General features: G+C 41.8%; 1 protein-coding gene across 2 annotated transcripts in view; it reads right to left on the bottom strand.

Moving 5' to 3' along the window:
- MYO5B (myosin VB) overlaps positions 1-15,076 on the bottom strand; it is a 3,346,216-nt gene that overhangs the window by 568,747 nt on the left and 2,762,393 nt on the right. For both annotated transcript variants that reach the window (XM_044078265.1, XM_044078275.1), the window contains exon 23: positions 3,098-3,191. In XM_044078265.1, the coding sequence (XP_043934200.1) occupies positions 3,098-3,191 (94 nt within the window). The remainder of the gene's footprint in view (positions 1-3,097; positions 3,192-15,076) is intronic.

Here is a 15,076-nt window from a genome sequence, read left to right as displayed (position 1 = left end):
TATTTTGTTTTCTTAAGAATTCATTCATAGCTAATGAAACTTCTATTGAGAACGTATTTCTCAACCGTCCATAATTTTGCACAATGTCTCTGATTTTGTCTCAAATTGTTGTCTTGTCCCTATTAAAGAAACTTGATTTTTTTTTTGGTACATAAATTAGGATCGCAGTGAGTCAGTAATGCCAGACATTAGATATTCAGACTTATTATTTTTTAGAAAAACATGCTGATGGAAAATCTGCTATAGTATTAACTTGTCACTGAATTATTGCTACTTATTCTGCCCCCCCCCCCCCCGAAAGAAATCTTGAGCAAATAAGTTGAGAAGTATGAATAAGCAGGACAGGCAGAATTCAGCTAAAGACATTTTTCATTCCTGGACAGAGCTTCTTTCCAGTATGACTGTTGGAGGGTTGGGGGAGGCAGAAGTATCTTTGTTATGTTTTGGAGTGAAAAGGCAATGAGGTAGCATGGTGAATCTGCTCATAGCATGGAGACAGAACTCCCTGATTTCATACCATTTGATAATATTTCTGATTCTATGTATTATGGCCAGAAGGGTACAGTCTTCCTGGAGAACAGAACAGACTGTATCGCTGATCTGCCATAAGGTAAGTATGATTTATTTTATGTCAAATCCCCCCCACACACACACATACTGTAGTATTTTCATCTTAGTGTCGAGTAGCTGCTGTCTGTGGCTCCTGTTCCATCCCACAGCTCTGAAAATACATTGCTAGTTATGAGACCCCCCCTAGAATATGGATATCCAGCCAGAGAGACATTTCTGTCATGAAGAGTCACCTCATCCAGTAATGAACAGTCTTGTATTAGAACATAAGGATCACAGAGCAAGTCTAAAACTCAGCCATTGTTTTGCACAATGACTCAAAGATGGAAATTATCTTTACAGTGGAGAAGGAACTACAGCACAGGAATTAAAGAAATATCAGAATTTAAAGCAGTTAGCAGTCGCTGTGTCCTTACATCACTAAGGAAATTTAAAAGCACACTTATGCACTACACAGTCTGGGTACAGAACCAGAATGGCAAGCTACGCATGTTTATGTGCCTATTACAACATTAGCAGCAATGCTTCTTCTCCTGTCTTCTTTACTTCTTTCTTTTTATTAAATGCCCACTGTGTTTTCAATGGTAGTTAGGACATTAAAATTCTAGTTCGTTTTGCGGTACCTGCTTTAAATTCTTTAACAACAATTTTCTTTTAATACTCCCTGCAGGAAATGAGCTTTTGCTCAGACTGCTTTCAGAAAAACAGATTAAAAAATGACTAGGAAAATACATATTTCAAGGGATTCTTATTGCATTCCAATCGCATGAAGTTAAAATATGTTTCTTTGTTGATTCTTAAGGCTATTCCTAAGACCTCATGCATAAATAGAAGGTTTCTAAACCTTTGCAGAATTCCTCATAACTTCCAGCCATGCATAACAATATAAGGCAGAAACATTTGTCATTGTGCTACATTGGTGCTGGATGCTATACCTGCTTTGGACTTGATAGGAAACAGTGCGAACAGAATTACTTTTTTTTTTTTTTTTGCGCAGAGGAATCATTTGCATTTTTTAAACTTACTGTAGCAATTAGATGCCAGATCCCCTAGTCATACCTCTCAAGGTATTACCAGGATAGTGTACTGATCAAAAGTGACCAATAGCAGGCTCAGGTTATTCAGAAATTCTGAACAATGTCAAAAATCAAGGGGGGGGGGGGGATCAAGGATTTTTTTTTAATATTACTTTAAGAACAATAGTTTTTGCATCAACATGCATTTTCCAAACAATAGGAAGTATAAAAATCTAATGCCAGGCTTTACTGACTGATGGTAATCCAAGGTGATTTACCAGGAAATTAAAAATTTTGCAAATGACAGGGTAAAAACATAAGGCAAAATCGTCGCTGTTCTGCAAAATTCTAAACAGTTGCAAGGCATGTTCCTTGCAGTCAACGTAAAATGTGTTAGAGCAGACATGCAATGCATAATCTCATTATAAAGAAACAATGACATTCATCTCTCGGGAGCATGCAGCACAAGTAAACAACTTAAACAATATGTTGCATATAGTATAGTTGATTTTGCCAGTCCACATGCAATTATCATGTAACAACCCAAACTGGCATTGAAAATAAGCTGCAGTGTTACATGTAGGCACAATTACTATCCACGAGTATGTCACTATGTGGTATATGTCAGCATATTTTTTGCAGGTGCAATGAGGAAGTTCTAGCAGAATGAAAACTTTCTTGGTCAACTGCAAATTAGATTTACACATCCATCTGTCACTACTGCTTGTGCAAGAACACTTGGACTCTGCATTTAACAAGGCCTTACACTCTATCAAATCTCTGGATTTAATTTAAGTGTGATGAAAATGCTGCACGATAGAACTTTGGCTTATAACTTATTTTATACAAAAAGTACTATGTGGAACTCGCATAAAAGTAATAGACAAATAAGATGTAGTTTGTGTTTCGTTTTCGTTACTATAGAACATCTGACAGTAACCCTAACAATGACTTTTTTCATAGTCCCACATCAAGCCTGTGCTCATTTTCTTTCAACAACTTTATCATTACCTGGACTGAAAACAAGTCAGTCCATAATGTTGAATGTTTGGTCTTATTTATTAGTGATAACATGATAGGTCCACTGGGATCAGTAATTCCTCTTTAAGGGGAGAATAAGGAAATTAATTCGCTCAAGACCACCACTGAAGTCCGATAACAGGATTCAAACTTCTATCAACATGTCAACATATTACATCCTAAAACATTATGTTATATTGCTAAATGGGTAGGACACACACTTTTATTTTCATCCCCTGAATCACTGCGATTACTCAGACAGATGAGAAACATTAGGACATGCTCTCTGTAATGCTGTTATGCCATCAAACACAGAAATACAGTTAAAAATAGGAACACAACACAAGAAAAAAAAATCTACAGTATTATTACAATATCCAGATCTCCACAGTGCTGAGGCATTAGACACATAACACACAAAAACGGATTTTTCTTTTGAAATGCAAACTTCAGTCATGAGCAAACCTAAACAATGCCTTAGGAATTCTCACCTTTTAATCCTTTCGACTGATTAAGCGTTCTCTTGTTCAGTTCTTCTTTTTCATGCTTTAATAGAGTATTCTCTTTTTCCAAGTCTACTATTCGCTGCAAAGGAAAGCAAAAGCAGTGTTACTGCTGGTTTATTAATGGAGACTAGAACAAGTTCAGTAAGCTTTGTTTACTTAACAGATCAGATTTTACAGAGTTAGCGTTCTGCACTGTTTATGCTGCTTCTGTGAAACAGATGAACGCAAGAGAAATTCTACTGCACAGGACTTCGATTCTTCAATGCACAGGCAGGGTTTGTTACTGGCAATATCATATTCCACATGAAGCCTGGACTCTTAACAGCTAGATGCCTATAAGAAATCTGGAGAAAGCCTAAAACAATAGAAAAAGAGGCCCGAAAATAGGGACAGATTTTAAATATTGATATTATATACACAGAAAGTTGCTAGAATAACAAGACTTCTGTTAGCATGCATTTTAAAGTCTGAAACTCAAATGTATGTCACTATTTAGTGACTTCAATCCCCAAAGATTTACCAGAAAAATCATAAATTTTAAGATAAATAGACCAAAAATATGAGGCAAAAATCAACAGTTGAGAAGTGTCAGTGAAAAGTTGAAAAAACTTTAAAAGCTGCAAAACACTTAGGACTGACACACTTGTTTTTTGTGAAGTCATTATAGTTTTATACAAGATCAAAGTTATACTTTGATAAATATGTTACAGCTTTATAACTTGTAAAACATTTTGCACTTCTATACTTTTTTCCTGTAACTAGTAGTGCATTAAAACAGCTAAAGGTCCATGTACTACAAAGAATTGTGATAGAGTCTCTCTAATCATAACTCATTTATATGTTCTTGAGATGACTTTCTTGTCATCTGTAACAAACTATTATGTTCACAGACCCAATCATAATCCTCTGTGGCTGACACTACGACATCCCTTTTCAGCGTAAGTGCCTCCATGTCTATTTGTGTCAAGTCTGTGACACTGAAAACTTGTTTTAAAAGGTTAACAATTTCATCCTCTAAAAGCCATGAGCTAAGCTTAAAACATTTTTTTCAGATGGTTTATGTCTTTCAGGAAAAAATTACTCACTAGCTCCTTGTACAGAAACCTTTCTCAGATATGGTCATTTCTGTATAATATCACACCCTCCATTTCTGAAGTTGAAAAACATAGCTCTATCCTTCATAGCAGAGGCTCACAAAAAAGATGACAATTTTCTTATTTTCCAGAACAAGACTTCAGATACTTGACCACTATATAGTTACCGATAAGGAAACTTTTGTTTAAGGGTACGTTTAATCAGGTCTGATTTTATGAAAAAATTAATATTAGGAGAGGCAAGGCTGACTGTGAGGACAAAACGTGTGACACTATGCATAAATTATAGCTGCTGACAGGTATACTGTAAGGTTTTTTAGTGACAGGACCCAATAATACTGTGCTGTCATTCAAATTAAAGGTTAAACATGACAAGCAAGAATTATATATTGATTATGTAATGCAATATATGCATGCTTATTAAGTTAGCTGTCTAGGAGTAAAATCGTGTTGTAAAAGCAACTGCCACTGGAGTAGAGATATAAGTCCTGTCTATGACCAAAGTGACCTAAGATCAGTTTGTTGCTTAGACAGCTAATGAAGACAGCCTGGGAGGGGGGGTGTCAAGGTTTATCCCCCCTCACCTCTTTGCAGGGGGAAAGGTTGGCTGCATGTGTTCATGCAAACTGTCTGTGGTACCATCCACTGTGAAGAGTGGATATCCCATGGAGATTTTGTCTACAAGGGAGGGAATGGGAAATGGATAACTCACAGATGGAGGCATAAGCATACATCACAGGGCCCATTGCACATTGGCCCCAAGTACTATGGGCATGCACAGGAGATGGTAGGGTTACAGGACAAATCCCACCCACAGCACAGGCTGATAGCTTCCTCTACCTGCTTCCTCAATTCTTTCTCCAAGAGAATGAATGGGCTTGTCACCCTGGAGACTGAATGAGTCCAAAAGGAAGTCATAAAGACAAAGTTCAATGCTGAGCTAGGGATGAGTCAAAACAAACAAAAACAACTTGTGCAGTGTGATAATATTATGTACATAATTACTTCTATTCATATGTCCATAGCATCTGCTCATGGAGAAGCACGTATGTAACCATAACATAAATATTCCCCCACACACAGTTCTCTTTTTCCACTTTCACATCTGCAAGCTTAGTGTTTAATACAAACAGCTAGAAATGATGACTACTGGAAATAAACAATTAGACATATTTTCTAGAGTAACTACTTTAAGGAAAGAGTTACTATATAGGAGAATACATTCACTTATTTGAGATAATTCCTTCAATTAATTGAGAGTCATGGGTGTACTTGGATCATATCTTAAGACTCTTCTGGCACAAGGCACCAGGGTGCTCTCCCACTGCTGGATGAGCGCACACATACATGGGCAAATACAGCAAGAATCTCCAGTTCATTAGGTCATATCCCTGAGGTTTCAAGGAAGCTGGAGCAACTGGAGAAAACCTATGCAAACATAGGAAGGATGTGCATATTCTGCAAAGGAGAAACATCAACCAGGAGATGAACTGGGGAACTAAGCACTGGAAGTCGGCAATGCTAACTGCAACACTCTATCACCACAAAAGGGAATGACCACACACACACACACACACACACACACACACACACACATGAAAAAAAGAAAAAAAACAGTGTAACTTTATATAATTTCTAATGTCAAGCATAAAAACCACAGATATCCATGAAATAACTCAAACTGGTTCTGCATGACCTTTGTTTATTGCACTGAGGAGCCATTTGATACCATGTATTTTTCCTTCAAACTGAACTACTTTTAAATTATTTCACTGATATTTGAATATCTTGCCTATTACCCAGCCATTTATTTTCTACATTCCTGGTAGCGTTGTGGCCACAGAGTAAGACATTGTCCTGTTCGATTCTCAGCTAAAGCATCTTCTGTGTGGAAACATGCGTGAATGGGCGTACCTTTGTTGAAGGTTGTGTGTCAGAGCTGGCAACTTGGCACGTAAAAATCTGCTGCCAATCATTAGCGGACCAGAGTTCCGCTGTGGTGACCCCTCACCGGAAAAAGCGAAAGACACAACAACCTGTCCTGGTAAGGGTTGTGGAAGAAGCAAGCTGAGCAAAGCAGACCACATTTTCCAGTCCCCAGGAATTGTCTCCTATGTGATCTCTAGGTATTCTCAGCCACACTGAGAGGTATAATTCCTCCTGCATATTCTGAGTCATCCTTAAGACCTCCTCCCAGTAGGCTGTTCCTGATACATCTGCCATGGCAGGATCCTGGTAGGGGTATTTTCAGTAGATGACCAAACCACCTACAATGACTCTTCCCAAGCTGAAGGTGCAATAGTTCTACTCCAAAGTGCTCCTGGACTGCTGAGATGTACACTCTGCAACAGTGGAGCAACCTTGTGAAGGAACCTCACATCTACTGCTTGTATCTGTGATTTCATCCTTTTGCTCACCACCCACAGCTCATGACCATAGGTCAGATGGGGGAACAGACTAACCTGTAAACTAAGAGCTTCATCCCAGGAGTCAGTTCTCTCTTCATCACCCCAGTCCAGTACAAGGCTTGAACTAGTGCTGTCATTAAACTCTTCTGCTGGCTGATCTTCCACTCCCTTCCAGCTTTGCTCATGAGCAAGACCTCAAGGTAATTACATTTTTATATTTGAGGTAGCTTCTTCTGATTCTCCCGCAAGGATAAATGAACAGTTACCCAGGACAGAACCATGACCTCTGGCTTGGAGGTGCTGATGTTCAACCCAGTTGGCTCATGCTTAGCAGCAAACTGCTGCACTGCACAGCTACACAAGGCTAAAATAACAGCATTGTCTGCAGACAGCAAAGCTGCAACCCTCACAAACCCAAAATGGATACTCTCCAGACCACAGGTGTGCCTTAATACCTTCTTCATGAAATTAACAACAGAAGAAAAGGCAACACACACCCATAACATTCTGTGCCAGTCTTGAAAGTATCAGATAACACACAAAATGCAGACACAACTCTCCTCATATCAAAGCACTTTCAACAAGAAATTCCTGGGTATGACATTGCATGCCTCCTCCAGTTCCAAAATGCATGAAGATAGTACTGGCAGGTCCTATCACTTCCCCATTACCTGAGGACAAAGAGATGACTTGCTTTTCCTTGGCTATAATTCTATTTTAAAGTTTTTTTCTCAGCACCATGTCATATGCCTTCACTGAAAGGCTAAGGAGAGTGTATAGCTGGAACCCATTCTTCTATTCACCTTTTTGAAAATGAGGGTTATCATTACAGTTTGCCAGTCGAAATGTAATTCCTTACCTTCCATGTAAAATTGAAGACCCAGACAAACTACAACATCCGATAACTTCCAACACATCCTGAATTTCTGGCTTGAATTCAGCCAGTCTGCAGCCTTGCACAATTTTATTCCTCAGTTACTTGGAAGACATCTCTTAATATTATCTGTCCTCATGACAGACGATCCAGGGTCAGGTGGTGACTACACACCTGCAACATGACAGCACACTGCTGATAAAACGATGAGGAAGAATTATTGTTGAAGGACTTAGTGAGTCCCATGGGTGAAATTCTTACTCATGATCTCCAAACTCTAGATCCCACGCAATTTGGTTTTGTGAAAGGTAGATCATGCTTGCTCAACCTGGTTGACTTCTCAGAGTCAGTCACCAGAGCGGTGGATGAAGGTAAGGCAGTTCATTCAGCCTACCTCGATCTGGCCAAGGCCTTTGATACCATTCCTCACTTAGGAATTATTGATAAACTTAGCAAACTAGGCATCAACCCCTATATCATTAGGTGGGTTGCAAATTGGCTAACAGATAGAACCCACAGTGTGAAAGTAGAGGACTCCAAGTCAGACTACCAACCAGTCATGAGTGGAGTCCCACAGGGATCGGTCCTGGGTCCTCTCCTGTTTCGCATCTACTTCTCAGATGTCCAGGCCAACACGGAGGGACTCTGGCTGACCAAATTTGCAGATGATTGCAAGCTGGGAGCCATTATTAACTCCCCAAGTGATGCAGACATCCTTCAGAAAGGCCTCACCGAGACCAATGACTGGTGTCAAAACCATGGCCTTAAGCTTAATGCCAAAAAAAGCGTCATCATCCCCTTTGGGAAAAACTCAGTTCCCACTAATTATCACATCGATGGGAGCCCACTGAACATTGAAGATGTTATAAGAGATCTGGGGATGCAGGTTGACAGCAACCTCTCCTTCGACCATCACATTGCCACTGTGGTCAGAAAGTACTTTTATGTGGCACATCTCATTACCAAGGATTTTGCATCCGGGAAGAAAGAGGTCATTATTTCTCTCTACTCTTTCCTCATTAGACCAGTCATAGAGTATAATGCCCCAATTGGCATGTACTTCACTAGACACCTGCAGCAGCTGGCGAGGCCACAAAAGTACCTCACAAAGGGGATCCTAGGCCTTAAGCACATGTCCTACTTGGACAGACTCAAAAAACTCCAGATATTCTCTGTCTCATATCATCTACTAAGAGGTGATCTCTGCTTGACTTACAAAGCCATGTCTGACCCAGCTCTATTAGAAATGCTACATCTAAAGAAATCCCAATCCCTCCGCACCACATGCTGCACAGACCTCAACCTTATTACCACAATGAACAGAACATGCTGGAGGGACAGGTTCATAACCCAGAGATTGCCCATGCTCTGGAATAGACTTCCCATAGATGTCAAGCAGAGCACCTCACTAGCCCTCTCAAGAGAAATCTTGATGAGTGGATGGGAAATAGAAAGTTCACCCCGAGGATCACTCCAGTGGCTCTACTTGATAGAGGCACTGGGAACTAATGATGAGGCAGCACAATGCCAGGGCACTTCTATGGGCTAGGCTTGTAAAGGCTCCAGAGCCATTAGCCTAGTACATACCTATGAACTTATGATTAAAAGGTCTTCAGTTTGTTAGAACTAATTCATTTCTCTGTACAGCCTCAATAATTGTATTCTGCTGAACTACTAAGACAGCCAGATTTGCATAAATAATAGTTGTGTAAAATCTTACCATAAGCCATAGATGTCCTTCTCTTCCATGTTGCAGTATTCCAGATTAGTGGTTATTCCTCTCTTGCTACCTGAACATCCGGCCAGTATACAAAAGCTTCTAGTCACTGCAGGGTATGTGGGACGTCTGATGTTGGCTAAGGGAACATGGGCCATAAAAGTGACATCTGCATGTACCAGACCTCAGAACTGAGTGCCCCAGTCAGACCCCAGCCCCAGGATAACTGTACAAATCCAGTGCCATCGCAGAAGGGGCAGATTAATGGAAGAAGGGGGAAGGAGGGAGGGAAGGAATACTGCAACATGGAAGAGGACATCTATGGTTATGGTAAGATTTTACACAACTATTTTATGTCCTTCTATTCTCATGTTGCAGCATTCCAAACCCTTGGGTGAGTGCCAAAGCTCAAAGTGAAGAAGAGAGTGGAGACTTGGAACTATTTTCTAAGAATCCATGGAGGATTGCCCTGGCAAATCCAGTCTGGATTTGGAAATATGATTAAATCTATAATGTTTGGTAAAGGTGTGGACAGAGGTCCATGTAGCTGCCTCTAAAATGGAGGCAGTGTCCAGCCCTTTAAAGAAAGCACCAGATGAAGCCATAGCCCTAGTGAAGTGTGCCTTAATCTTAGATTCTAAAGCTTTCCCATGGTATGTATAGCAGAAAGAAATTGCCCTGGAAATCCAGGCAGAAATGGTCTGCTTTGTCACTGCTTTCCCCAGAGCCCTGGGGTGAAAGGAGACAAACAATTGTTCTGATGTCCTGATAGATTTGGTTTTGTCAAAGTAATACCTAAGCTGTCTGTGAACATCAAGAGAGTGTAAGACTCTCTCACTGTCATTCTAAGGATGAGGAAAGAAGGTGGGAAGGTGAATAGCTTGGTTTAAGGATAACTCATTGACCACTTTGGGTATGAAGGAAGGGTTGGTCCTGAGAGTTACCCTGTCCTTGTGGAAGGTGAGGAAAGGGGGAATAGCCATGAGGGCCTGTAGCTCTGACACTCTCCTGGCTGATGTAAAGGCTACTGTTTTCCAAGTGCAATATTTTAGAGAGGCTTTAGAAGCTGGTTCGAAAGGGACCACCGTGAGCTTCTCTAAAACATAACTCGGGTCCTATGGTGGTGGGATGGGTTTTCTGTGGGGCCTGAGATGCAGCACTCCTTTTAGGAATATCCTTGTAGGCAACTGAGATGCCAAACAGAGGTCCAGAGGCAGACAAGCCGAAAGAGTAGCAAGGTGGGCTTTAATGGAGGCATAAGCCAACCCTGTCTGCAAGAGTTCACACAGGTATGACAGTACCAAGGGAACATCACCCTGAAGAGAGTCTAACTGTCTTTGTAGACACCATATGGATAATCTTTTCCATTTACACAAATAAGATCTCCTAGTGTTAGGTTTCCTGGCCTCCTGCAGGACTGTGAGCATGGCCTCATTCTAAAGGTGTCTGTAAGGGATCAGAATTCTATCACCCACAGAGTAAGGTGCAGAGATTGTAGGTGGGGATGGATTAGTGATCCCTTGTCTTGGGTGAGAAGCTCCACCCTGTGAGGTAACATGTTGTGATTGCCCCTGGCTAAATGCAGAAGGAGGGGGACCAATGCTGTCTTGGCCAGAAGGGGGTCACCATCAAGATTTTTGGTTTGTCCTGCAGGATTTTCAGTAAGACTTTTTAAAGAAGTGGGGAAGGGGGAGATGCATACAGAAACATCCCCTTCCAAGAGACTGAGAAACCCTCCATTGCCCTTATCAGAGGACTGGGTAGGCATGTGCAAAATGATGAAAGTTGTCTGCTCAGAGGGAAGACAAACAGATCTATTTGAGTTGCATCCCACTCGTGGACTATGTCCAAAAACACATCCCTTTGGAGCATCCATTCGTGGGACTGTGTATGGACCTGTTCAAGGTGTCTGCCTGGGTGTTCTGCTCTGAAGGGATATACACTGCTTGCAGAGTGACTCCCTGTTGTGTGTCAAGCTCTCAGACTTGGACAGCTAGTCGGCACAGCAAATAGGATTTTGATCCCTCCACTTGTTCACATAGCACAGAACTACAGTGTCATCTGTGAACAATTTTAGGGTGCACCCCGCTTCTACGTATGCTGGAAAAACTTCAGGGCCAGAAGAATTGCTCTCATTTCTCTGATATTGATATGTTCCTGTTTGATGGAGCCTGGCAAAGTGCCCTGGACTCTTAGGGAACCCATGGCTGCTCCCCATCCCAGATCTGAGGCATCCATGTACATCTCCTGTATTGGCAAGAGAGCCTGTTAAGGGGAGTCCTGGGTTGGAGGTCACTTGATTCAACCACCAGAGAATCCCTTTCCTGAGGCAAAATAGGAAGGGGCTTTTGTACTCTAGGCGGTGAGAGTGCCATGTCCATATAGACCTTAGATACCACTGTAACTTTCTCATGTGGAGCCTTGCCAATGGCAACATAGGAATAGTCAATGTCATATAACCTAGAAGTCTGAGGTACTGCCTGGCAGTCAAGACTGTTACTTGAAGGACAGAGAGTAGGTACTGCCTTAAGTCTTCCATCTTTTGAGCTAGCAGAAAGGCCTTCATGACATTTGGCCTTATCATGCATCCCAGGAATATTTGGTACTGAGTGGGTTTCAGGTTGGACTTGGGGTAGTTTATCACGAAACTCAGTGCTTGCAGGACTGACATTACTGTTTGTAGATGGCGTAGTGAGGATGTTGAACAGTCTGCCTGGATCAGAAGGTTGTCCAGGTATGGAAATATTTGAATCCCTTGGGTCCTGCAGAAGGCAATCACTGGTGCCAAACACTTAGTGAAGCCCCTTGGTGCTGTAGAAAGTCCAAAGGGCAAGGCAGAGAACTGAAAATGTGAGGAGCCCACAGAGAAGCGTAGGAATCTCCTGTAATTGGACCCTATGGGGATGTGTAGGTAGGCATCCTTGATGTCCAAAGTGGGTAGGAATCTCTGAGGTAAAATCAACGGAAGAGGGTATGCAGAGTGATCATTTGAAAGGTGGGTACTTGCAGGAAAAGACTGAGGTGGGAAAGCTCTAGGATTAGTTGCCAGGGACCATCTTTTCTTGGGACTAGGAAAAGTCTGGAATATAAACCCTTTCCCTTTTCTATTATAGGGACAGATTGAATTGTTCCCTGGACAATAAGGCAGACTATAACTAACTGAAAAAGGGGAAGCTGCTCTTTAGTTGGTTGTGGAATATCCCTCAAGGAAGGTGTTGTGATCCAGGTCATGAAATAACCATTTTCTATGATGGATAAGACCTACCTGTTTGAGGTAATGGCTTTCCAAACAGGGAAGCAGTGAGAGAGTCTTGGGGAAAGGGCGGTGGAATTGAGAGTTTTTTTCAGTAATGGCAGATAGTCACAGACTACCTACCCTGTCCTAACACTGATGCTTCTGGGCTGGACACTGAGTAGACCTGGAAGGGGTTTGTTGCTTCCTGGTGTTCTTTCTGCCTCTGGAAGGAGGAGGAGAAGGAGTTGAATGTTTCCGTATAAATTGAGTTTTGAGGGATAATGCCTGTGGAATTTGGGGACAGAAGAAACAAACAGGTGCTTCAGGTCTTGTAACTCCTTCCCCTTCTGTTGTAGAGTTTTGAACAATTCAGCCGCCTTTGTCCCAAAGAGGGCAGAGTTATCCAGAGGCACATCCAACAGTTTTGCCCTAATATCATCAGGTAAGGGCTGTAACTGTAGCTATGAATAAGTTCTCAGGACTGAGGCAGAAGCAGCAGATCTGGCAGAGGCTTCAGCTGCATCATAGCTGCATCTAGTGGAATGCCTGAAAAGACAAGGATATAAAGCTGGATATCTTTGCCTTGCAGGACAGTCTGGGTTCTCAGTCAAAAGCTTAGTGGCTTGTCCTAAAAGGGCTAGGGCATACTTAGACATATGAGTTTCATATTTTTTTTCCTGAATGCCAGGGTAGCTGAGGTATAACCATTTGTTCAAAAGGTACTCTATGGCCTTGCTGCCTTTATCTATAGGGAGAACTGAAGTGGATTGAAGCAGTTTTGAGGGCTTATCAGCTGAAATTGATACGGTGCCAGGATCTGCTTCAGGAAATTTGATAAAAAATTTGGCCCCCTCAGGGACCTTGTAGAATCGGCCAGGCTTTTGAGGGAAAAGGGGCTGTGAATCAGGATTCACAGAGGCTGCATTAAAAGCATTCAGAAAAGCAGACAAGACTGGAGGTATAGCTGAGGCAGCAGGGTTATCCATTTGTAGAAGTTCATAGTATCTTTCTAAACTTCTGTCATCTCAGTGGAATCCCACTTAAATAACTCCCTCATTTTGGGAATGGTCTTCTCAAAGGTGAGATCCTCACCTGGAGAATCTGTCTCAGCAGAATCTTCCTCTGGGGAGGCATAACCAGGAGCAGATGGTAACTGTGAATCATATGACAGGGAATCCTCTGAAGAGGAGTCAGCGGAGTCCTCAGCTTCAGACTGAGAGATATCTGGAGCCTGAGGCCTAAGACTAATTACCAGGGGAGCCACTGGGGAGGATGAGGGTGTGGCAGGCCCGAGAACCATAAAAGCATTGAAGATGTTCTAACAAAATGCCATCCAGTCTGGCTGGCTCTGTATAGGAGAAGAAACATGTTTTGTTTTCTGTTTCCTTTTCAAGGAGTGCCTAGAGGGCATGGGGGCCAAGGCAGACCTAGGTTCACCAGCATCTTCAGAAGTGGAAGAACCCGTCTGGGTGGCCAGTACAATCAGATGTTTCTCCTCACCATAAGTAGCTGAAGTCTGAGATACCTCTGAGGATGTGCCTTCTGCTCTGGGTTCTGCTGCTTCCCCAACAGTATCCGCTGTATCCATATCAGCAATGACCGAACGTTCCTCCAAGCTAACTTCAGCCACAGGAGGGACATTGGGTGGAGGAGGTGCAGCAACGGATTCAGGCCTAGCAACTTTGGCCTTTCTTAGGTGGCTCAATGGGCTGACCGGACGGCCCCTCCATACCTAAAGCTAAGCGCTTAAGGTGCTGATTTTGTAAATAAATATTCAAGGCATGCAAACGACTGCATAAGGTTTTAGGGACGAAGGCCTGACAGATGGAGCAGGACTTATGGTTGTGTGCTGGCCCTAAACAGAACAGGCAAAGCTTGTGGGTGTCCTTATGGGGGATCTAACAACTGCACTTACACTTTCTCTTCTTGGATGACATGAACCTAAACAGGCATGCAGTGACCCAGAAGAACAAAATGTCCCCAACAGGGTACTTATCTTTGAAAAGACAATCCAACAGCTGGTACAGCAGGAACACCTGATGTTTGACTGGCAGCAGAGAAGTTCTGAGGTTTGGTGCGAGTAGACATCACTTTTATGGCCCACCTTGCCTTAGCCAGCATCAGATCATGTAGAGGTAGCAGAAATATTTCAGAAAAGTTATGTACATTTGTGGAAAGCAGAAGAATGTGGAATTGAAGAAAAAAACAAATAGAAATATTTATGGAAGACTTAGTTATCCCTAGGTTACAGGTAGGTGAGGCTCAACAGTTAATTGTTATGATAGGAGGAGATGAGATAAAATTGTGACAATATAATCAACCTGCAGTAAAGACTCCATGAATAGATTATATTCCAGTAGAAGTTTGTAATCTAAGAGGAAAGATCTGGAAGATTTTTTAATATTATTTTAAAAGTAGGGGAAGTACCAGCATCCTAGAAAAAAGCTGTGGTTGCTGTAATACCTAAAAACAGTAAAGACCAATCAGAACCAGCTTCATATAGGCCCATTTAAATTTAAACTATGATTATAAAATACTTATGTCTATAATAGCTAAAAGAATGGCAAATGTGTTGCCAAAATTTATAATTATGGATCAATGAGGTTTTATGGAGGGGAGGCAAACATTTGACAGCA

Source organism: Protopterus annectens, chromosome 1.part1 (genome assembly GCF_019279795.1).
Source record: "Protopterus annectens isolate FY-2018-M chromosome 1.part1, PAN1.0, whole genome shotgun sequence".
NCBI lineage: Eukaryota > Metazoa > Chordata > Ceratodontiformes > Protopteridae > Protopterus > Protopterus annectens.
Note: the sequence above shows the minus strand (reverse complement) of the source record. Positions and strands in the feature narration are given on the sequence as shown.